The following is an 18,289-nucleotide window of genomic DNA, read 5'->3' on the forward strand; positions in this document are numbered from 1 at the left end:
GCAGGAAGTGAGCAGGCTACATTACGTCCAACAGAAGCTCTAACACACTTTTCATTGGAGAAGTAGACTTTGAAATGCCAAACATCTTTACATCTCTAAATATTATTTAGATACCACATGTTGTTAATTTTTACAAGTAATATTGCATGTTGTTAATTTTTCTAACATTTAGGCTATACATTCAAAATCAGTTATCTAATAAAGTCTATTTATTAAAATATATATAAAAAAATATAACACATATTGTGTTATAAAGCACACAATTCCCTACCAACGACAACAAAAAAATCATCTAATTGAGCATGCAGTTTTCATTAACCTGTTTTTTTTCCAAATACGCAACAACACATACACATGTACGTGATGTTGGTGGTTTTTTTTTTCATCATTTCTCACTGAAGCAATACCCATCCCGTATTGGATCTGTGTCATTACTCTAAGTTTTGTTTCTAATGTACTTGAAAAACTTCTTAAAACTCTATTGATTGCAACAGCGGATTTTTTCCTTCTGATCTTATCTCCATTTATCTATTACTTATTCCCTTAAATTCCTGCTTTTAAGAGATCGTTAGGTATTCACCATCTCTCACTATAATTTATAGCTTTTCTTTTCTTTTTCAATAGTTCAGCCCTAGTCAACTCGGAGTTGGGGAGCAGCAGCTTCTATGGAGATACTATGCTGAAAAAAAAAAAAAAAAAAAAGATTGACCCTGAGGGAAAGGAATGTGGGACAGAGAGATGGGGCAAGGGGGGTGGTTTGACCAGGATACCTTGAGGGTCTGGGAAGAGAAGAAATGGATGGGTGCTTAAGAGGTGAGATCGCTCTTGGCAGCATCACAGCCTGCATACTGAAGAATTGTGACAAGCAGTTTAGAAATGTGAGTTATTGGTGGTCTTCTGTTGATCTGCAGCTGTGCTCCATGGCTATAGCTGTAATTTCAGCAGTTTACTGTGTAAGCCGCATGTTGCCACTTCACTGATCAAGGCAATGCTGTTCAGTTGCAGGGAAGAGGGGCAAGACACAGGGAAGAAACAGAGGGAATGGAGAAAACTGTACAGTCTGGATATGCACAAGTAGCAATAAAATCATTGCTGGACAGAAAGAGACAAGACAGACAGACAGACAGACAGACAGGAAGACAGAAAGAGACAAGACAGACAGACAGACAGACAGAAAGACAGACAGGAAGAAAGAAAGAGAAAGAGAAGGAAAGAAGGAAAGAAGGAAAGAAGGAAAGAAGGAAAGAAGGAAAGAAGGAAAGAAGGAAAGAAGGAAAGAAGGAAAGAAAGAAAGAAAGAAAGAAAGAAAGAAAGAAAGAAAGAAAGAAAGAAAGAAAGAAAGAAAGAAAGAAAGAAAGAAAGAAAGAAAAAAGAAAGAAAGAAAGAAGGAAAGAAAGAAAGAAAGAAAGAAAGAAAGAAAGAAAGAAAGAAAAAGAAAGAAAGAAAGAAAAAGAAAGAAAGAAAGAAAGAAAGAAAGAAAGAAAGAAAGAAAGAAAGAAAGAAAGAAAGAAGAGAAAGAAAGAAAAATAGAAAACCCCACACTCATAAAAATGAGAAACATCCAGGCATAAAAGAACATAAAACAAAGACAACTGTCATGATGTGGTATGATAGGATCTAGGAGAGAGCAGAAATCCAGCAATGCTGTCTTTCCTACTCCTCAAAACCAATTCAGTTGACAACTATGGATGCTTCCAGCTGGAAAAAAATGGAAGAATTAAGTGGAGGACTCCTTGCCATCACTGTTTTCTGGAGCACACCTCTACCTTTCTGCCCAACAGGGGGTGGTTCTTGGGAGATAATTGCAGAATGTGAAAAAACATGACCAAAACCAGAGGACCCATCTCCACAACTGCATGATAAAGATAAAAGACATCTCTAGATGCAGACCTTAGAGCTCCAATTCACTATGTCCCACTACTGGAATTTATTTTTATGCTTTGTTTTTAAGGCCACTGTCTGCCTCCTCCCTTATGCTCCCCATTCCCCCTGTTGTCCTGTCTTCTTTCTCCTGCATTGCTTCCTTTCCTTGGTGGACTTGATGAGGTCTTTGATATTGTGTTGTATATCTATGTACGAAGGCAGTATGTCTCTTATTCTTTTACACTGCTGACTGCTACCCCATATACCTCTGCAAGTTTTCTTACAAGGGATTAAGAGAGAAAGGCCTGTGCCTGGCAGAGGGAGCAGTGAATGATGATCTAGCAAAGCAGTCTATCACAGACAGACGACACTGGCCCAGAAATCCTGCTTGAAAATTTGGTGTACATGAAACTGAGACAGAAATTGGAACTTTCGACCAAACGCTGTAGGTTAGAAGTTGTTTTAGCTGAACATACTGGGCACGTATTTGAACGCAAAAGGTAAGGTATTGTTTTGTTCCTGTAAGATCTGAGTGTTTCACACAGCACTCCAATATCCTCTCTTAAGTAGGGGAGGCAACCATAAAATGCAGAAGTTGGCAGATGCACAGGATGTGAGGTACTCTCAGTAGAGAATTTGTTCCTAATATATATTCTAAATCTAACTTTTCAGTTTAAAGCGGTTACTCCTTGTCCTGTCGAAGGCTATAACAGCAGTCCTCAGTCCTGTCCTGAGGCTATAACAGCCTCCTGTTCCCTGGGATGGCCCTACATTGGGGTCGCCTGCCTCGCCTTCCTATTGCTCCTTCCCCTTCTTCGGAGGACTTTCTTCCCTGCCTAAACGAGATGACTTCTGCATCCATTCCTTCATCTTGTGTGTATTGGCGACTGATACGGCAACGGGGTAGTCCCCGGAGCCAGCTGTAGGGCCTGTCCCAGGGTTGGAGTGGCTGCAGGGAACATCACAGTGGTTGGAGGGGCTGCAGGTAAAATCACAGGGGTTGGAGGGGCTGCAGGTAAAATCACAGGGGTTGCAGGGGCTGCAGGTAAAATCACAGCGGTTGCAGGGGCTGCAGGTAAAATCACAGCGGTTGCAGGGGCCGCAGGGTGCGTCACAGGTTTGCATCAGATCAAGACGCATTTCCCTAGAACCACACATTTCCTCCTGAAGGTGCTGAATAGTATTGAATGGTCTTCAAATGCATAGAGCAGACCCAGCAAACGTACAGCTGGTGCTCGGAAGTAGTTAACTCTTATTTTGTTGTTGTTAATTTTGTATCATGACAACAGATGCAAATATGTATCTTGAGTTGAGGGCAAAGGTGACCTTGGATCTGAAGCACACAGGCGTTCACTAATGTCCCCCCCACCCTGAGTGAATCCAGAACGACTCGGAAGGAAAACTAAAGTACAAAGCAGTGCGTTGTGATAAAGAGAGTTTAATAGGGTAGAAAAGGAAGAGAACCTAAAAAAATGCCATCCTGTACAACACAGTCAATAAAGTAAATTTAATGAAATAAAAATGAAACCAATTTTTCCCATTCTAATGAATTCCTATCCCCATCGTGACTTCCCATCCCACTGATCATTTCCTATCCCAACAACCTCCCGTGTCTGATCCCAAGGCTGAATTCCCAACTCCCATCACCCTCCCATCCACCCAGCCGTCCACCCATTTTCTCCCGTCCGTGCTGGCCATGCCCACATGCATGCACGGACTGAGCATGGGCAGCGGGAGCGGGCTGCATGAAATCCCCTCGGCATCCCAGTGCAAGAACAGCTGCAGGCAGAGGCCTTGCTGAGTGAACACCTACACTAGAGGAATTTAATAAGGAAGGCACTAAATAAGAGAAATGACCCGAACGAAGAAATAAGTTTGGGATCTCAGCCATTTGGTGTCCCAACAAGCAGTTCCCATGCCCAACCTTTCCCACCCCAGCTATTGCCAACATCCCAACAGCTTCCCACTGCAACGTTCATTCGCGACCCGCGCATTTCCCATTGCCCCAGTTGCCCATCCCTGACCGTGGCAAACACTGCCTAGCTCCAGCACTGGAGAAGGGAGAGGGCAAGCGAGAGGGGCAAGGGCTGAGGAGCGTGGCTGAAGCTGGAGCAGGCGCCTGCAGAGGTCTCTGTGCCTGCATGCTGAGCGGGCCCGGGTGCTGCGGGGGCCGTCGAGGAGCGCAGGGTCACGGGTAGCCGTAATACTTGGCTATGGCGTGGTCCTTCTGCCGCTGCACGAAGAATTGCACGGGGCCGATCTTCATCTGGTGGGCCGCCCGCTGCCGCTCCTCCTGGGCCAGCTTCTTCAGGCGCTCCCGCTCGGGACGCTGCTGCGGCGTGATGGGCACCGACGCCTCCTGCTCCTCCAGCGGCGTGGGCGCCGCGTCGCCGCCTGCCCAGGGCCCCACGCAGGGCACGTAGTCCACGCGGGGCTGCGCCGGACGCTGCAGCGTGCGTGGCTGCGTGGGCAGAGGCTCCCACTGCGCTTGGCCCCCCGCGGCTGGCAGGCACGGCGCTCTGGGCGCCTGCTGCACGGGAGCTCTCCACGCTCGCGCCGTGCTGCCTGGTGGTGCCGGCACCGCCTGGGCCTTGTCGCCAGCTGGGGGCCGGGGGGCAGCGGGCACAGCGCTGGAGCCTGGCACCGTTGGCGGGGCCCTGGGCATGCTGCTGGGGCCGCTGGAGGTGGGCTGCAGCTGCACACAGGGCGGCTGGCGCACTGGCTCCAGCGCCTTCGCCCTGGCCCCCAGCGGCTGCAAAGTCTCGCTGGGGGTCTTTGTCCCCGGGTGCTGGCGCTGCAGCGTCTTGTCCCCGATGGCTTGGGGACGGAGCCTGTCCTGGGCCCGCATGGCACGGGCACGGGCACGGGGCTTAATGGGGGGGGGCTCCAGCAGCAGCAGCGCTCTCCGGGGAGGCGGTGCCGCTGCTCCTTGCCCCCCAGCAGCCCCCGGGCTTCGGGCTCTCTTGCTGGGCGCCCTGGTGCTGTCGCTCGCCGGCTGCTGCCTGCCGCCGCCCGCTTGGCTGCTGCTGCCAGCCACCGCGCTGTGGCCACCCGTCTTCCCCTGGCACAGCGTCTTGGGGCCTTGGCCACCCTGGCCCAGCGGCGTCGTCTTCTCCTTGCCGGGGGTTTTCTCCGTCGCCGGCCTCCTGTGCTGGGAGCTCTGCGCTGTGCTGGGGGTGCTGGTGGGCGCGGGGCGCTTGGCCCCCCACTTGGTGCCGGTGGGCGCAGGGGCAGGCGGGGGGCTCTTGAGGGGACTCAGAGGGGGATTGGGCAGGGGCCTCCTAAGGGCTCTAATAAATTCAGGGTCGGGGGGGCTCTTGAGGGGACTCAGGCGAGGCTTGGGCAGGGGTCTCCTAAGGGAATTAAGGAATTCAGGGTCGGGGGGTCTCTTGAGGGGACGCGAGGGAGGGTTGGGCAGGGGTCTCCTGAGGGCACTGAGCTGGGGACTGGCTGCAGGCTTGAGGGGGGAGCTCGCTGCCGGCACAGCAGGGGGCTGCACCGCCCGCCCACCCTGCACCTTCTCGGGGTGCACCCCAGGGGTTGAGGGTACCTCACCCAGCGCTCTGGTGGCTGCCAGTCCCTGTGTGCTCGGCTCCTCCATGTCCTCGCAGAGGTCGGGCAGCTCAGACAGGAAGCGGCTGAGCACAGGACTGCTGGGGACACCGGGGAAGGCGTCCCGGGGCTCCACGGCATCGAGCCAGCTGAGCAGCTCCTCCAAGCCGGAGATGTCCAGGTCGGCCGGGAGCTGGTCCTGCAGGTGCTGCAGCTGCTGGCTGTCCCCTGCCAGGTGGGGAAAGGCCTCGGCGAAGGCATCGGGGCCCAGCTCAAGCAGCTCCAGGGGCTCCTCAGGCACCTCTGCAACTGTCGCCGCTGAGGAAAAAGCAAGCAAATCCCCCAGGATGGGCGATGCCAGCTTTCCCATGGCTCCTGGGTGTGGGGCGCCCAGCGGCCGGCTGCGCCAGCCCCAAACTCACCGTCGGGCGTCACCGTCCGGGTGCTGGCGGTCGTTGGAGCCTGGGCAGGCTCGGGGGGAGTGGGGCCGGGCAGCGGGGGCCCCTGGTCCTCGCTGAGCCCCACGGCGTGGTCGCAGGGCTCCGGCAGCTGCCCCCGGCTGCTGGTCAGGGTGCGGGGCGCGGGGAGCGCCTGCCCCCGCAGCGGAGGCCCCGGGACGAGGAGGGGTGGGGGGCCGGGGTGGGCAGGGGCCTGCAGCAGGCAGGTGCCTGCGGGGTGCAGGAGCTCCCCATGGAGCACGGCCCCGGGCCCCAGCCAGAGGGGATCCTGGGGCAGCACCGTCCCCGTCCCCACGGGCTGTCCCCACTGGTAGACGGGGGCCCAGGGAGGAGCGGTGTGGGGGAGCTGCCCCACAGCAGGGAGCTGCCCCACGGCGGGGAGCTGCCCAAGCTGCAGGTGGTGCCCCTCGGGTGGGAGGTGCCCCCCAGGTGCCAGCTGCACCCCGGCGGGGAGCTGCAGCACCTGCCCCTGGACCCCCGGCACCACGTGCCAGACGGTGGCCTGGGGCAGCGCGTAGGGGAGGGTGGGTACCTGGGGGGGCTGCAAGGGCAGCGCCATCGCTCCGGGGAGGGAGGGCAGCAGCCACGCAGCCACCGTTGGCGGCACGGCTGGGACGACGAAGGGGGAGTTTTGCGTCTGCGGAAGCCGCGGAAGCCGTCTGGGGAAACCCTCTGTGGGAAAAAGGGCGCTGGGGTGAGATCTGGGGCGCTGGGCTCGCCAGCAGGGCCGCAGCCCCGGGAGGAGCGGGAGCCGGCTGCTGTACCTGCCATGGTGGCTGGAGAGTGGGGCGGTCGGTTGGGGAACGCGGGCAACGGCGGTTCCGTCCCAACGGCTGACCAGCCCCTCACCGCCATCTTGGTGAGGACTGCAGGTTTTGGACCCAAGCAGGCTTCCCGTCGCAAGACTTTTCCATCCCCATCAGGCTTTCCCTCCCACGCATCATTTGCCATGCCCAGGACGGTTTCACACCAACACTTCCCCGTCCCAAGCATTTCCCGTCCCAGTACCAGCTTTTCATCCTAACGGTCATTTCCCATCCTTACAATTTCACATGATAACAGATTCCCATACGAGATATTTCCCATCGACACGAAGCCTTTCTTAATCCAAAGAGATCTCATCCCAAAGAATTCCCATCTCTCTGATTACTTTTCCAAGTACTTCCTTCCCCAGTGAATGTTACCCGCCCCATTAAAGACTTCCCATCCCAATACTTCCCCATCCCCGGAGTGATTTCCCATCCCGACGCTTTTGCTCCCCAATGATTTCAAACCCAGGGAAGATTTCCCATCTCTTTGATTTCCTAGCCCAATGGCTTTCCACCCCAAGGAAGTCTTCCCATCCCAGCAATGATTTCTCGGCCCACTCATCATTTCCCATCCCAATCATTTCCCATTTTCACCATCCAACAGACAGCTTAGCCAGCCCACAGCTGTAGAGAGATCACAACAGGGATTTGGACGATTCTGTTAGATGCAAGGTCACGGAGACTTGGTGTGCTACCGATTGCTCTTTATTACAGATCAACACAGATCGCCAGTACCAAGGGCGCTGGGATGAATCTGCTGAATATGCAGATACAAGGCTCTTACATTTCTTACCAGGAAATAAACAGATATGGGCATTTCTCTCTACCCACCTTAGTAAAAAGATAGGAAGGGTAGAGCAGTAATTAAGAGGAGCATGCTCAGCCACCGGCACGGAGGCTGCCCGCTCCTCAGCACCTGTAAGCAGCAGCACCTTCAGGTCTCCTCCTGCACCAGCAGCACATCAGCGTCTCTTGTTCCAGCAGCAGGACATCGGCGTCTCCCATTGCACCATGCAGACCTCCACGCCTCGAGTGCCACCAGCAGTACTCAATGCGAGCTGGACGCTCAGGGCACTTATGGCCACCCACCTTTGTGAGGTCAAAGGCTGACAGTGACTCTCTGCTGACCTCACACGGCTCTCGGGCGCCCCGATGGCAGAGGTTACGGCGGTAAGCTGACTGCCAGGAGGAAAGGCTGACATGAAGTGGCTGCTCCACCATGCCAGGAGCAAGGTCTGCTGGAATGGGGGTTCGGAGGGGAGCTCGGCCTTCGGCCTGGGAACTGTGCCTGGGAGCCAGGGACGTCCTTGGTGTGCAGCTGGACACCTGGGCCTGAGAAAGCAAGGTTTCTTTAGAGAGAATTGGAAGCATCGTCGCCTAGTGGCTGTGTCAGGGGGACGAGAGAAATGCACAGCATCTCTTGGTTCCCTGAAGTGCACGTGTCCTACGCCCTTGGATGTCTCCATGATAGAAAAAGGGACTGATTTTTACCCAAAACAGAGCTCCTTTCTTTCGGGAGCTTCTCATGCTGCGTGTCCTCCTCTCTTTCTTGTATTTGGCTATGACTTTAGGCTTGTTCTTGCTACTCCTTAAGCAGACTGAAGCTTCCTGGGAACATCACGTTAACTGATTTTCACTACCTCTACGTGCCTTTCCTCCACTTCTCATCTAATTAATTAGTGCTATCCTCTTCACGCCTGCTACAGAGGTATCTTTCCTACCTGGTACAAGCTAGAAGAGCTTAGCAGCATCCACACGTCTCTTTCCTTTAGTCATCACAGTTACTTGCTCGAGGTAATTTGTGTTGAGCAGTAATCAACAGGAAGTGTCACCAAGCCAAGGCTGCATTTGCTTGTGTCTTATGGAATCCCTGCAGCTGTGTCCCCTCCCAGCTTCCTGTGTGCCCCAAGCATCCTCGCTTGCAGGGCAGTAGAAGATGCAGAAAAGTCCTGGCCTTAGTGGAAGCACTGCCCTGCAAGAGCTAAGACATCCCTCTTAGCAGCACGCTGTAGCCCCGAAATCCCAAAAAACGGCACATGCCAGCTACTGGGAAGGAAATGAACTCTGTCATTGTGATATACCCGCTCAAGGCCCTGCTCTTTGGCCCAGGTGTCTACGAGGCGGTTTTGGAAATGAATCCTGTTGTGTGACTCCGTTCTTTCTGGGTGCTCCGTCCCCATAAAGCTTGCTTTTCAAGGCCCAGGAGGGTCTGCCGGGCACTGGCCTGGGTTCCCAGCCTGACCCACCTGCTGGGAATCAGGGAGGCTCGGTCGGTGTCTTGTGTTGGGTTTACGAGGACAGGTTCTGGTAGCGGGGGGCTGCAGGGGTGTCCTCTGTGAGGAGAATGCAGCAGCTGCCCCATGTTAGATAAGGGCCGGTTCCAGGAGGCTCCAGAGGGACCCGCTGCTGCCCAGAACTGAGACAAAAAGGATGATGTTTTGCGCCTGCGTGAGAGCCCACCTAAGAAAGGGAAAGAAACCTGCTGCACAGCAGCGTCTGGGTCAGGGAGGAGTGAGAAACCTCTCTGCAGCCCCCAAGGTGAGTGCAGCAGGAGGCAGGAGGTGCTCCAGGCTCACAGCAGCAGTTCCCCTGCGGCCTGGGGAGAGGCCCCTGGTGGAGCAGGCTGTCCCCCTGCAGCCCACGGGTCCCACACGGAGCAGATCTCCACGCTGCAGCCCGTGGAGGAGCCCCCGGTGGAGCAGGTGGATGTGGCCTGGAGGAGGCCGCGGCCTGTGGAGAGCCCCCGCAGGAGCAGGCCCGGCCTGGACTGGAACAGGCTCTGCTGAGCCTCTTTTGCCCGTGACGATCATTGTGGAGTGATCTCCCTGTCCTTCTCTCAGCCCTTGAGCCCCTTCCATCCTATTTTCTCCCCTTTCCGTTTGAGGAGGGGCAGGGAGAGAGCGGTTGAGGTGGAGCTCAGCTGCCCAGCTGAGGAAAAACACCACACCTGCTGTTCTTCGACCCTCAGCAACCCCACAGCATCTTCCTGGAAGGGATCCCTTTCCTTCACGCCTGACAGGCGCCGCCTCCAGAGGCTTGTGCCCCGTTTCCGATCGCTTTCTCAGTGCCCCCTTCCCCAGAGAAGGATCCCAGCTGCTTGGCTTCCCTGCCCTCCGATTCCAGGCTCCCGGAGCTGTTATCCCAGCATCGCAGCAGCCAGGTGACAATGTGCTCGCCTGCATGACAGCTGAAATCTTGTCCCATGTCTCGCAGCTCGCCCAGGGATGGGGATCACCTGCCTACTGCTGCTTTTCTCTCTTTTCTATTTTATAACAGCCTCCTCTTCCCTTCGATGGCCCTACATTGGGGTCGCCTGCCTCGCCTTCCTATTGCTCCTTCCCCTTCTTCTGAGGACTTTCTTCCCTGCCTAAACGAGATGACTTCTGCATTCATTCCTTCATCTTGTGTGTATTGGCGACTGATACGGCAACGGGGTAGTCCCCGGAGCCAGCTGTAGGGCCTGTCCCAGGGTTGGAGTGGCTGCAGGGAACATCACAAGGGTTGCAGGGGCTGCAGGTAACTTCACAGGGGTTGCAGGGGCTGCAGGTAAAATCACAGGGATTGCAGGGGCTGCAGGTAAAATCACAGGGGTTGCAGGGGCCGCAGGGTGCGTCACAGGTTTGCATCAGATCAAGACGCATTTCCCTAGAACCACACATTTCTTCCTGAAGGTGCTGAATAGTATTGAATGGTCTTCAAATGCATAGAGCAGACCCAGCAAACGTACAGCTGGTGCTCGGAAGTAGTTAACTTTTATTTTGTTGTTAATTTTGTATCATGACAACAGATGCAAATATGTATCTTGAGTTGAGGGCAAAGGTGACCTTGGATCTGAAGCACACAGGCGTTCACTAATGTCCCCCCCACCCTGAGTGAATCCAGAACGACTCGGAAGGAAAACTAAAGTACAAAGCAGTGCGTTGTGATAAAGAGAGTTTAATAGGGTAGAAAAGGAAGAGAACCTAAAAAAATGCCATCCTGTACAACACAGTCAATAAAGTAAATTTAATGAAATAAAAATGAAACCAATTTTTCCCATTCTAATGAATTCCTATCCCCATCGTGACTTCCCATCCCACTGATCATTTCCTATCCCAACAACCTCCCGTGTCTGATCCCAAGGCTGAATTCCCAACTCCCATCACCCTCCCATCCACCCAGCCGTCCACCCATTTTCTCCCGTCCGTGCTGGCCATGCCCACATCCATGCACGGACTGAGCATGGGCAGCGGGAGCGGGCTGCATGAAATCCCCTCGGCATCCCAGTGCAAGAACAGCTGCAGGCAGAGGCCTTGCTGAGTGAACACCTACACTAGAGGAATTTAATAAGGAAGGCACTAAATAAGAGAAATGACCCGAACGAAGAAATAAGTTTGGGACCTCAGCCATTTGGTGTCCCAACAAGCAGTTCCCATGCCCAACCTTTCCCACCCCAGCTATTGCCAACATCCCAACAGCTTCCCACTGCAACGTTCATTCGTGACCCGCGCATTTCCCATTGCCCCAGTTGCCCATCCCTGAAAGTGGCAAACACTGCCCAGCTCCAGCACTGGAGAAGGGAGAGGGCAAGTGAGGGGGGCAAGGGCTGAGGAGCGTGGCTGAAGCTGGAGCAGGCGCCTGCAGAGGTCTCTGTGCCTGCATGCTGAGCGGGCCCGGGTGCTGCGGGGGCCGTCGAGGAGCGCAGGGTCATGGGTAGCCGTAATACTTGGCTATGGCGTGGTCTTTCTGCCGCTGCACGAAGAATTGCACGGGGCCGATCTTCATCTGGTGGGCCGCCCGCTGCCGCTCCTCCTGGGCCAGCTTCTTCAGGCGCTCCCGCTCGGGACGCTGCTGCGGCGTGATGGGCACCGACGCCTCCTGCTCCTCCAGCGGCGTGGGCGCCGCGTCGCCGCCCGCCCAGGGCCCCACGCAGGGCACGTAGTCCACGCGGGGCTGCGCCGGACGCTGCAGCGTGCGTGGCTGCGTGGGCAGAGGCTCCCGCTGCGCTTGGCCCCCCGCGGCTGGCAGGCACGGCGCTCTGGGCGCCTGCTGCACGGGAGCTCTCCACGCTCGCGCCGTGCTGCCTGGTGGTGCCGGCACCGCCTGGGCCTTGTCGCCAGCTGGGGGCCGGGGGGCAGCGGGCACAGCGCTGGAGCCTGGCACCGTCGGCGGGGCCCTGGGCATGCTGCTGGGGCCGCTGGAGGTGGGCTGCAGCTGCACACAGGGCGGCTGGCGCACTGGCCCCAGCGCCTTCGCCCTGGCCCCCAGCGGCTGCAAAGTCTCGCTGGGGGTCTTTGTCCCCGGGTGCTGGCGCTGCAGCATCTTGTCCCCGATGCCTTGGGGACGGAGCCTGTCCTGGGCCCGCACGGCACGGGCACGGGCACGGGGCTTAATGGGGGGGGGCTCCAGCAGCAGCAGCGCTCTCCGGGGAGGCGGTGCCGCTGCTCCTTGCCCCCCAGCAGCCCCCGGGCTTCGGGCTCTCTTGCTGGGCGCCCTGGTGCTGTCGCTCGCCGGCTGCTGCCTGCCGCCGCCCGCTTGGCTGCTGCTGCCAGCCACCGCGCTGTGGCCACCCGTCTTCCCCTGGCACAGCGTCTTGGGGCCTTGGCCACCCTGGCCCAGCAGCGTCGTCTTCTCCTTGCCGGGGGTTTTCTCGGTCGCCGGCCTCCTGTGCTGGGAGCTCTGCGCTGTGCTGGGGGTGCTGGTGGGCGCGGGGCGCTTGGCCCCCCACTTGGTGCTGGTGGGCGCAGGGGCAGGCGGGGGGCTCTTGAGGGGACTCAGAGGGGGATTGGGCAGGGGCCTCCTAAGGGCTCTAATAAATTCAGGGCCGGGGGGGCTCTTGAGGGGACCCAGAGGGGGATTGGGCAGGGGTCTCCTAAGGGCTCTAATAAATTCAGGGTCGGGGGGTCTCTTGAGGGGACGCGAGGGAGGGTTGGGCAGGGGTCTGCTAAGGGCAGTGAGGAATTCAGGGTGGGGGGGCCTTTTGGGGAGAGTGAAGGGAGGGTTGGGCAGGGGTCTCCTGAGGGCACTGAGCTGGGGACTGGCTGCAGGCTTGAGGGGGGAGCTCGCTGCCGGCACAGCAGGGGGCTGCACCGCCCGCCCACCCTGCACCTTCTCGGGGTGCACCCCAGGGGTTGAGGGTACCTCACCCAGCGCTCTGGTGGCTGCCAGTCCCTGTGTGCTCGGCTCCTCCATGTCCTCGCAGAGGTCGGGCAGCTCAGACAGGAAGCGGCTGAGCACAGGACTGCTGGGGACACCGGGGAAGGCGTCCTGGGGCTCCACGGCATCGAGCCAGCTGAGCAGCTCCTCCAAGCCGGAGATGTCCAGGTCGGCCGGGAGCTGGTCCTGCAGGTGCTGCAGCTGCTGGCTGTCCCCTGCCAGGTGGGGAAAGGCCTCGGCGAAGGCATCGGGGCCCAGCTCAAGCAGCTCCAGGGGCTCCTCAGGCACCTCTGCAACTGTCGCCGCTGAGGAAAAAGCAAGCAAATCCCCCAGGATGGGCGATGCCAGCTTTCCCATGGCTCCTGGGTGTGGGGCGCCCAGCGGCCGGCTGCGCCAGCCCCAAACTCACCGTCGGGCGTCACCGTCCGGGTGCTGGCGGTCGTTGGAGCCTGGGCAGGCTCGGGGGGAGTGGGGCCGGGCAGCGGGGGCCCCTGGTCCTCGCTGAGCCCCACGGCGTGGTCGCAGGGCTCCGGCAGCTGCCCCCGGCTGCTGGTCAGGGTGCGGGGCGCGGGGAGCGCCTGCCCCCGCAGCGGAGGCCCCGGGACGAAGAGGGGTGGGGGGCCGGGGTGGGCAGGGGCCTGCAGCAGGCAGGTGCCTGCGGGGTGCAGGAGCTCCCCATGGAGCACGGCCCCGGGCCCCAGCCAGAGGGGATCCTGGGGCAGCACCGTCCCCGTCCCCACGGGCTCTCCCCACTGGTAGACGGGGGCCCAGGGAGGAGCGGTGTGGGGGAGCTGCCCCACAGCAGGGAGCTGCCCCACGGCGGGGAGCTGCCCAAGCTGCAGGTGGTGCCCCTCGGGTGGGAGGTGCCCCCCAGGTGCCAGCTGCACCCCGGCGGGGAGCTGCAGCACCTGCCCCTGGACCCCCGGCACCACGTGCCAGACGGTGGCCTGGGGCAGCGCGTAGGGGAGGGTGGGTACCTGGGGGGGCTGCAAGGGCAGCGCCATCGCTCCGGGGAGGGAGGGCAGCAGCCACGCAGCCACCGTTGGCGGCACGGCTGGGACGACGAAGGGGGAGTTTTGCGTCTGCGGAAGCCGCGGAAGCCGTCTGGGGAAACCCTCTGTGGGAAAAAGGGCGCTGGGGTGAGATCTGGGGCGCTGGGCTCGCCAGCAGGGCCGCAGCCCCGGGAGGAGCGGGAGCCGGCTGCTGTACCTGCCATGGTGGCTGGAGAGTGGGGCGGTCGGTTGGGGAACGCGGGCAACGGCGGTTCCGTCCCAACGGCTGACCAGCCCCTCACCGCCATCTTGGTGAGGACTGCAGGTTTTGGACCCAAGCAGGCTTCCCGTCGCAAGACTTTTCCATCCCCATCAGGCTTTCCCTCCCACGCATCATTTGCCATGCCCAGGACGGTTTCACACCAACACTTCCCCGTCCCAAGCATTTCCCGTCCCAGTACCAGCTTTTCATCCTAACGGTCATTTCCCATCCTTACAATTTCACATGATAACAGATTCCCATACGAGATATTTCCCATCGACACGAAGCCTTTCTTAATCCAAAGAGATCTCATCCCAAAGAATTCCCATCTCTCTGATTACTTTTCCAAGTACTTCCTTCCCCAGTGAATGTTACCCGCCCCATTAAAGACTTCCCATCCCAATACTTCCCCATCCCCGGAGTGATTTCCCATCCCGACGCTTTTGCTCCCCAATGATTTCAAACCCAGGGAAGATTTCCCATCTCTTTGATTTCCTAGCCCAATGGCTTTCCACCCCAAGGAAGTCTTCCCATCCCAGCAATGATTTCTCGGCCCACTCATCATTTCCCATCCCAATCATTTCCCATTTTCACCATCCAACAGACAGCTTAGCCAGCCCACAGCTGTAGAGAGATCACAACAGGGATTTGGACGATTCTGTTAGATGCAAGGTCACGGAGACTTGGTGTGCTACCGATTGCTCTTTATTACAGATCAACACAGATCGCCAGTACCAAGGGCGCTGGGATGAATCTGCTGAATATGCAGATACAAGGCTCTTACATTTCTTACCAGGAAATAAACAGATATGGGCATTTCTCTCTACCCACCTTAGTAAAAAGATAGGAAGGGTAGAGCAGTAATTAAGAGGAGCATGCTCAGCCACCGGCACGGAGGCTGCCCGCTCCTCAGCACCTGTAAGCAGCAGCACCTTCAGGTCTCCTCCTGCACCAGCAGCACATCAGCGTCTCTTGTTCCAGCAGCAGGACATCGGCGTCTCCCATTGCACCATGCAGACCTCCACGCCTCGAGTGCCACCAGCAGTACTCAATGCGAGCTGGACGCTCAGGGCACTTATGGCCACCCACCTTTGTGAGGTCAAAGGCTGACAGTGACTCTCTGCTGACCTCACACGGCTCTCGGGCGCCCCGATGGCAGAGGTTACGGCGGTAAGCTGACTGCCAGGAGGAAAGGCTGACATGAAGTGGCTGCTCCACCATGCCAGGAGCAAGGTCTGCTGGAATGGGGGTTCGGAGGGGAGCTCGGCCTTCGGCCTGGGAACTGTGCCTGGGAGCCAGGGACGTCCTTGGTGTGCAGCTGGACACCTGGGCCTGAGAAAGCAAGGTTTCTTTAGAGAGAATTGGAAGCATCGTCGCCTAGTGGCTGTGTCAGGGGGACGAGAGAAATGCACAGCATCTCTTGGTTCCCTGAAGTGCACGTGTCCTACGCCCTTGGATGTCTCCATGATAGAAAAAGGGACTGATTTTTACCCAAAACAGAGCTCCTTTCTTTCGGGAGCTTCTCATGCTGCGTGTCCTCCTCTCTTTCTTGTATTTGGCTATGACTTTAGGCTTGTTCTTGCTACTCCTTAAGCAGACTGAAGCTTCCTGGGAACATCACGTTAACTGATTTTCACTACCTCTACGTGCCTTTCCTCCACTTCTCATCTAATTAATTAGTGCTATCCTCTTCACGCCTGCTACAGAGGTATCTTTCCTACCTGGTACAAGCTAGAAGAGCTTAGCAGCATCCATACGTCTCTTTCCTTTAGTCCTCACAGTTACTTGCTCGAGGTAATTTGTGTTGAGCAGTAATCAACAGGAAGTGTCACCAAGCCAAGGCTGCATTTGCTTGTGTCTTATGGAATCCCTGCAGCTGTGTCCCCTCCCAGCTTCCTGTGTGCCCCAAGCATCCTCGCTTGCAGGGCAGTAGAAGATGCAGAAAAGTCCTGGCCTTAGTGGAAGCACTGCCCTGCAAGAGCTAAGACATCCCTCTTAGCAGCACGCTGTAGCCCCGAAATCCCAAAAAACGGCACATGCCAGCTACTGGGAAGGAAATGAACTCTGTCATTGTGATATACCCGCTCAAGGCCCTGCTCTTTGGCCCAGGTGTCTACGAGGCGGTTTTGGAAATGAATCCTGTTGTGTGACTCCGTTCTTTCTGGGTGCTCCGTCCCCATAAAGCTTGCTTTTCAAGGCCCAGGAGGCTCTGCCGGGCACTGGCCTGGGTTCCCAGCCTGACCCACCTGCTGGGAATCAGGGAGGCTCGGTCGGTGTCTTGTGTTGGGTTTACGAGGACAGGTTCTGGTAGCGGGGGGCTGCAGGGGTGTCCTCTGTGAGGAGAATGCAGCAGCTGCCCCATGTTAGATAAGGGCCGGTTCCAGGAGGCTCCAGAGGGACCCGCTGCTGCCCAGAACTGAGACAAAAAGGATGATGGTTTGCGCCTGCGTGAGAGCCCACCTAAGAAAGGGAAAGAAACCTGCTGCACAGCAGCGTCTGGGTCAGGGAGGAGTGAGAAACCTCTCTGCAGCCCCCAAGGTGAGTGCAGCAGGAGGCAGGAGGTGCTCCAGGCTCACAGCAGCAGTTCCCCTGCGGCCTGGGGAGAGGCCCCTGGTGGAGCAGGCTGTCCCCCTGCAGCCCACGGGTCCCACACGGAGCAGATCTCCACGCTGCAGCCCGTGGAGGAGCCCCCGGTGGAGCAGGTGGATGTGGCCTGGAGGAGGCCGCGGCCTGTGGAGAGCCCCCGCAGGAGCAGGCCCGGCCTGGACTGGAACAGGCTCTGCTGAGCCTCTTTTGCCCGTGACGATCATAGTGGAGTGATCTCCCTGTCCTTCTCTCAGCCCTTGAGCGCTTTCCATCCTATTTTCTCCCCTTTCCGTTTGAGGAGGGGCAGGGAGAGAGCGGTTGAGGTGGAGCTCAGCTGCCCAGCTGAGGAAAAACACCACACCTGCTGTTCTTCGACCCTCAGCAACCCCACAGCATCTTCCTGGAAGGGATCCCTTTCCTTCACGCCTGACAGGCGCCGCCTCCAGAGGCTTGTGCCCCGTTTCCGATCGCTTTCTCAGTGCCCCCTTCCCCAGAGAAGGATCCCAGCTGCTTGGCTTCCCTGCCCTCCGATTCCAGGCTCCCGGAGCTGTTATCCCAGCATCGCAGCAGCCAGGTGACAATGTGCTCGCCTGCATGACAGCTGAAATCTTGTCCCATGTCTCGCAGCTCGCCCAGGGATGGGGATCACCTGCCTACTGCTGCTTTTCTCTCTTTTCTATTTTATAACAGCCTCCTCTTCCCTTCGATGGCCCTACATTGGGGTCGCCTGCCTCGCCTGCCTATTGCTCCTTCCCCTTCTTCGGAGGACTTTCTTCCCTGCCTAAACGAGATGACTTCTGCATTCATTCCTTCATCTTGTGTGTATTGGCGACTGATACGGCAACGGGGTAGTCCCCGGAGCCAGCTGTAGGGCCTGTCCCATGGTTGGAGGGGCTGCAGGGAACATCACAAGGGTTGGAGGGGCTGCAAGTAAAATCACAGTTGTTGGAGGGGCTGCAGGTAAAATCACAGGGGTTGCAGGGGCTGCAGGTAAAATCACAGGGGTTGCAGGGGCTGCAGGTAAAATCACAGTTGTTGGAGGGGCTGCAGTTAAAATTACAGCAGTTGCAGGGGCTGCAGGTAAAATCACAAGTGTTGCAGGGGCTGCAGGGTGCATCACAGGTTTGCATCAGATCAACCAAAAGAAATTACGTCAGCTAGGGTCAACGTTTTACGCATTCTTCGAGTTATATCTGCGTGGCCCTTTTGGAAGGAGCCCAGATCAGAGCGTTTCCCGTTGTGGACTTCAGGCTCCTGTCCAGGTTAAGCTGTGCAGGTCGTTATTCATGCAAGGACATAGAGAGGTGGAGGATGGACGGGAGTCGTGGAGGTGGGAGCCCCTTTCTTGGAGATGATATGTGCCCATCCATGTGGGGAGGAATTACCTTGGCCTAATAAGTACAAGGTGTTTTCACACTTTGTGTGTTCCTTCAAGGCCTCCACCAAAGGTGTCAAGGTGAATATCAAACAGACCTGAAGAGACCCAGGAACTGGGCTAAGGAGGCAGTTGCTATAGGTACAGAGTGGCTCATGGTGGATAATATTGAATGATATGTCACATTCACAAACTCACTGCGCTGAGGCAGTGTCTCAAAGGAGGCATTAAAGCAAACCCAAGGAACAGAGAGTGAG

The 18,289-nt window shown here is 57.1% G+C and overlaps 1 protein-coding gene across 1 annotated transcript; it reads right to left on the reverse strand.

The window, feature by feature from the left end:
* Positions 1 to 2,964: 2,964 nt before the first annotated feature.
* Positions 2,965 to 6,540, reverse strand: LOC136789570 (proline-rich protein 36-like). The gene is made up of 2 exons (XM_066989611.1): positions 5,838 to 6,540; positions 2,965 to 5,733 (listed from the first exon to the last, which is right to left on the reverse strand). The coding sequence occupies exons 1-2, from the start codon at positions 6,430 to 6,432 to the stop codon at positions 4,052 to 4,054; spliced, it is 2,277 nt and encodes a 758-aa protein (XP_066845712.1). The 5' UTR covers positions 6,433 to 6,540; the 3' UTR covers positions 2,965 to 4,051.
* Between the last annotated feature and the right edge of the window lie 11,749 nt (positions 6,541 to 18,289).

Source organism: Anser cygnoides, unplaced genomic scaffold (genome assembly GCF_040182565.1).
Source record: "Anser cygnoides isolate HZ-2024a breed goose unplaced genomic scaffold, Taihu_goose_T2T_genome scaffold_63_1, whole genome shotgun sequence".
In the NCBI taxonomy this organism is placed as follows: domain Eukaryota; kingdom Metazoa; phylum Chordata; class Aves; order Anseriformes; family Anatidae; genus Anser; species Anser cygnoides.

Coding starts and splice junctions, on each gene's coding strand:
- LOC136789570 (XM_066989611.1), bottom strand. CDS start 6,432: ATGGCGCTGCCCTTGCAGCCCCCCCAGGTACCCACCCTCCCCTACGCG. Junction 5,734..5,837: donor CCGGACGGTGACGCCCGACG/GTGAGTTTGGGG, acceptor CTTTTTCCTCAG/CGGCGACAGTTGCAGAGGTG.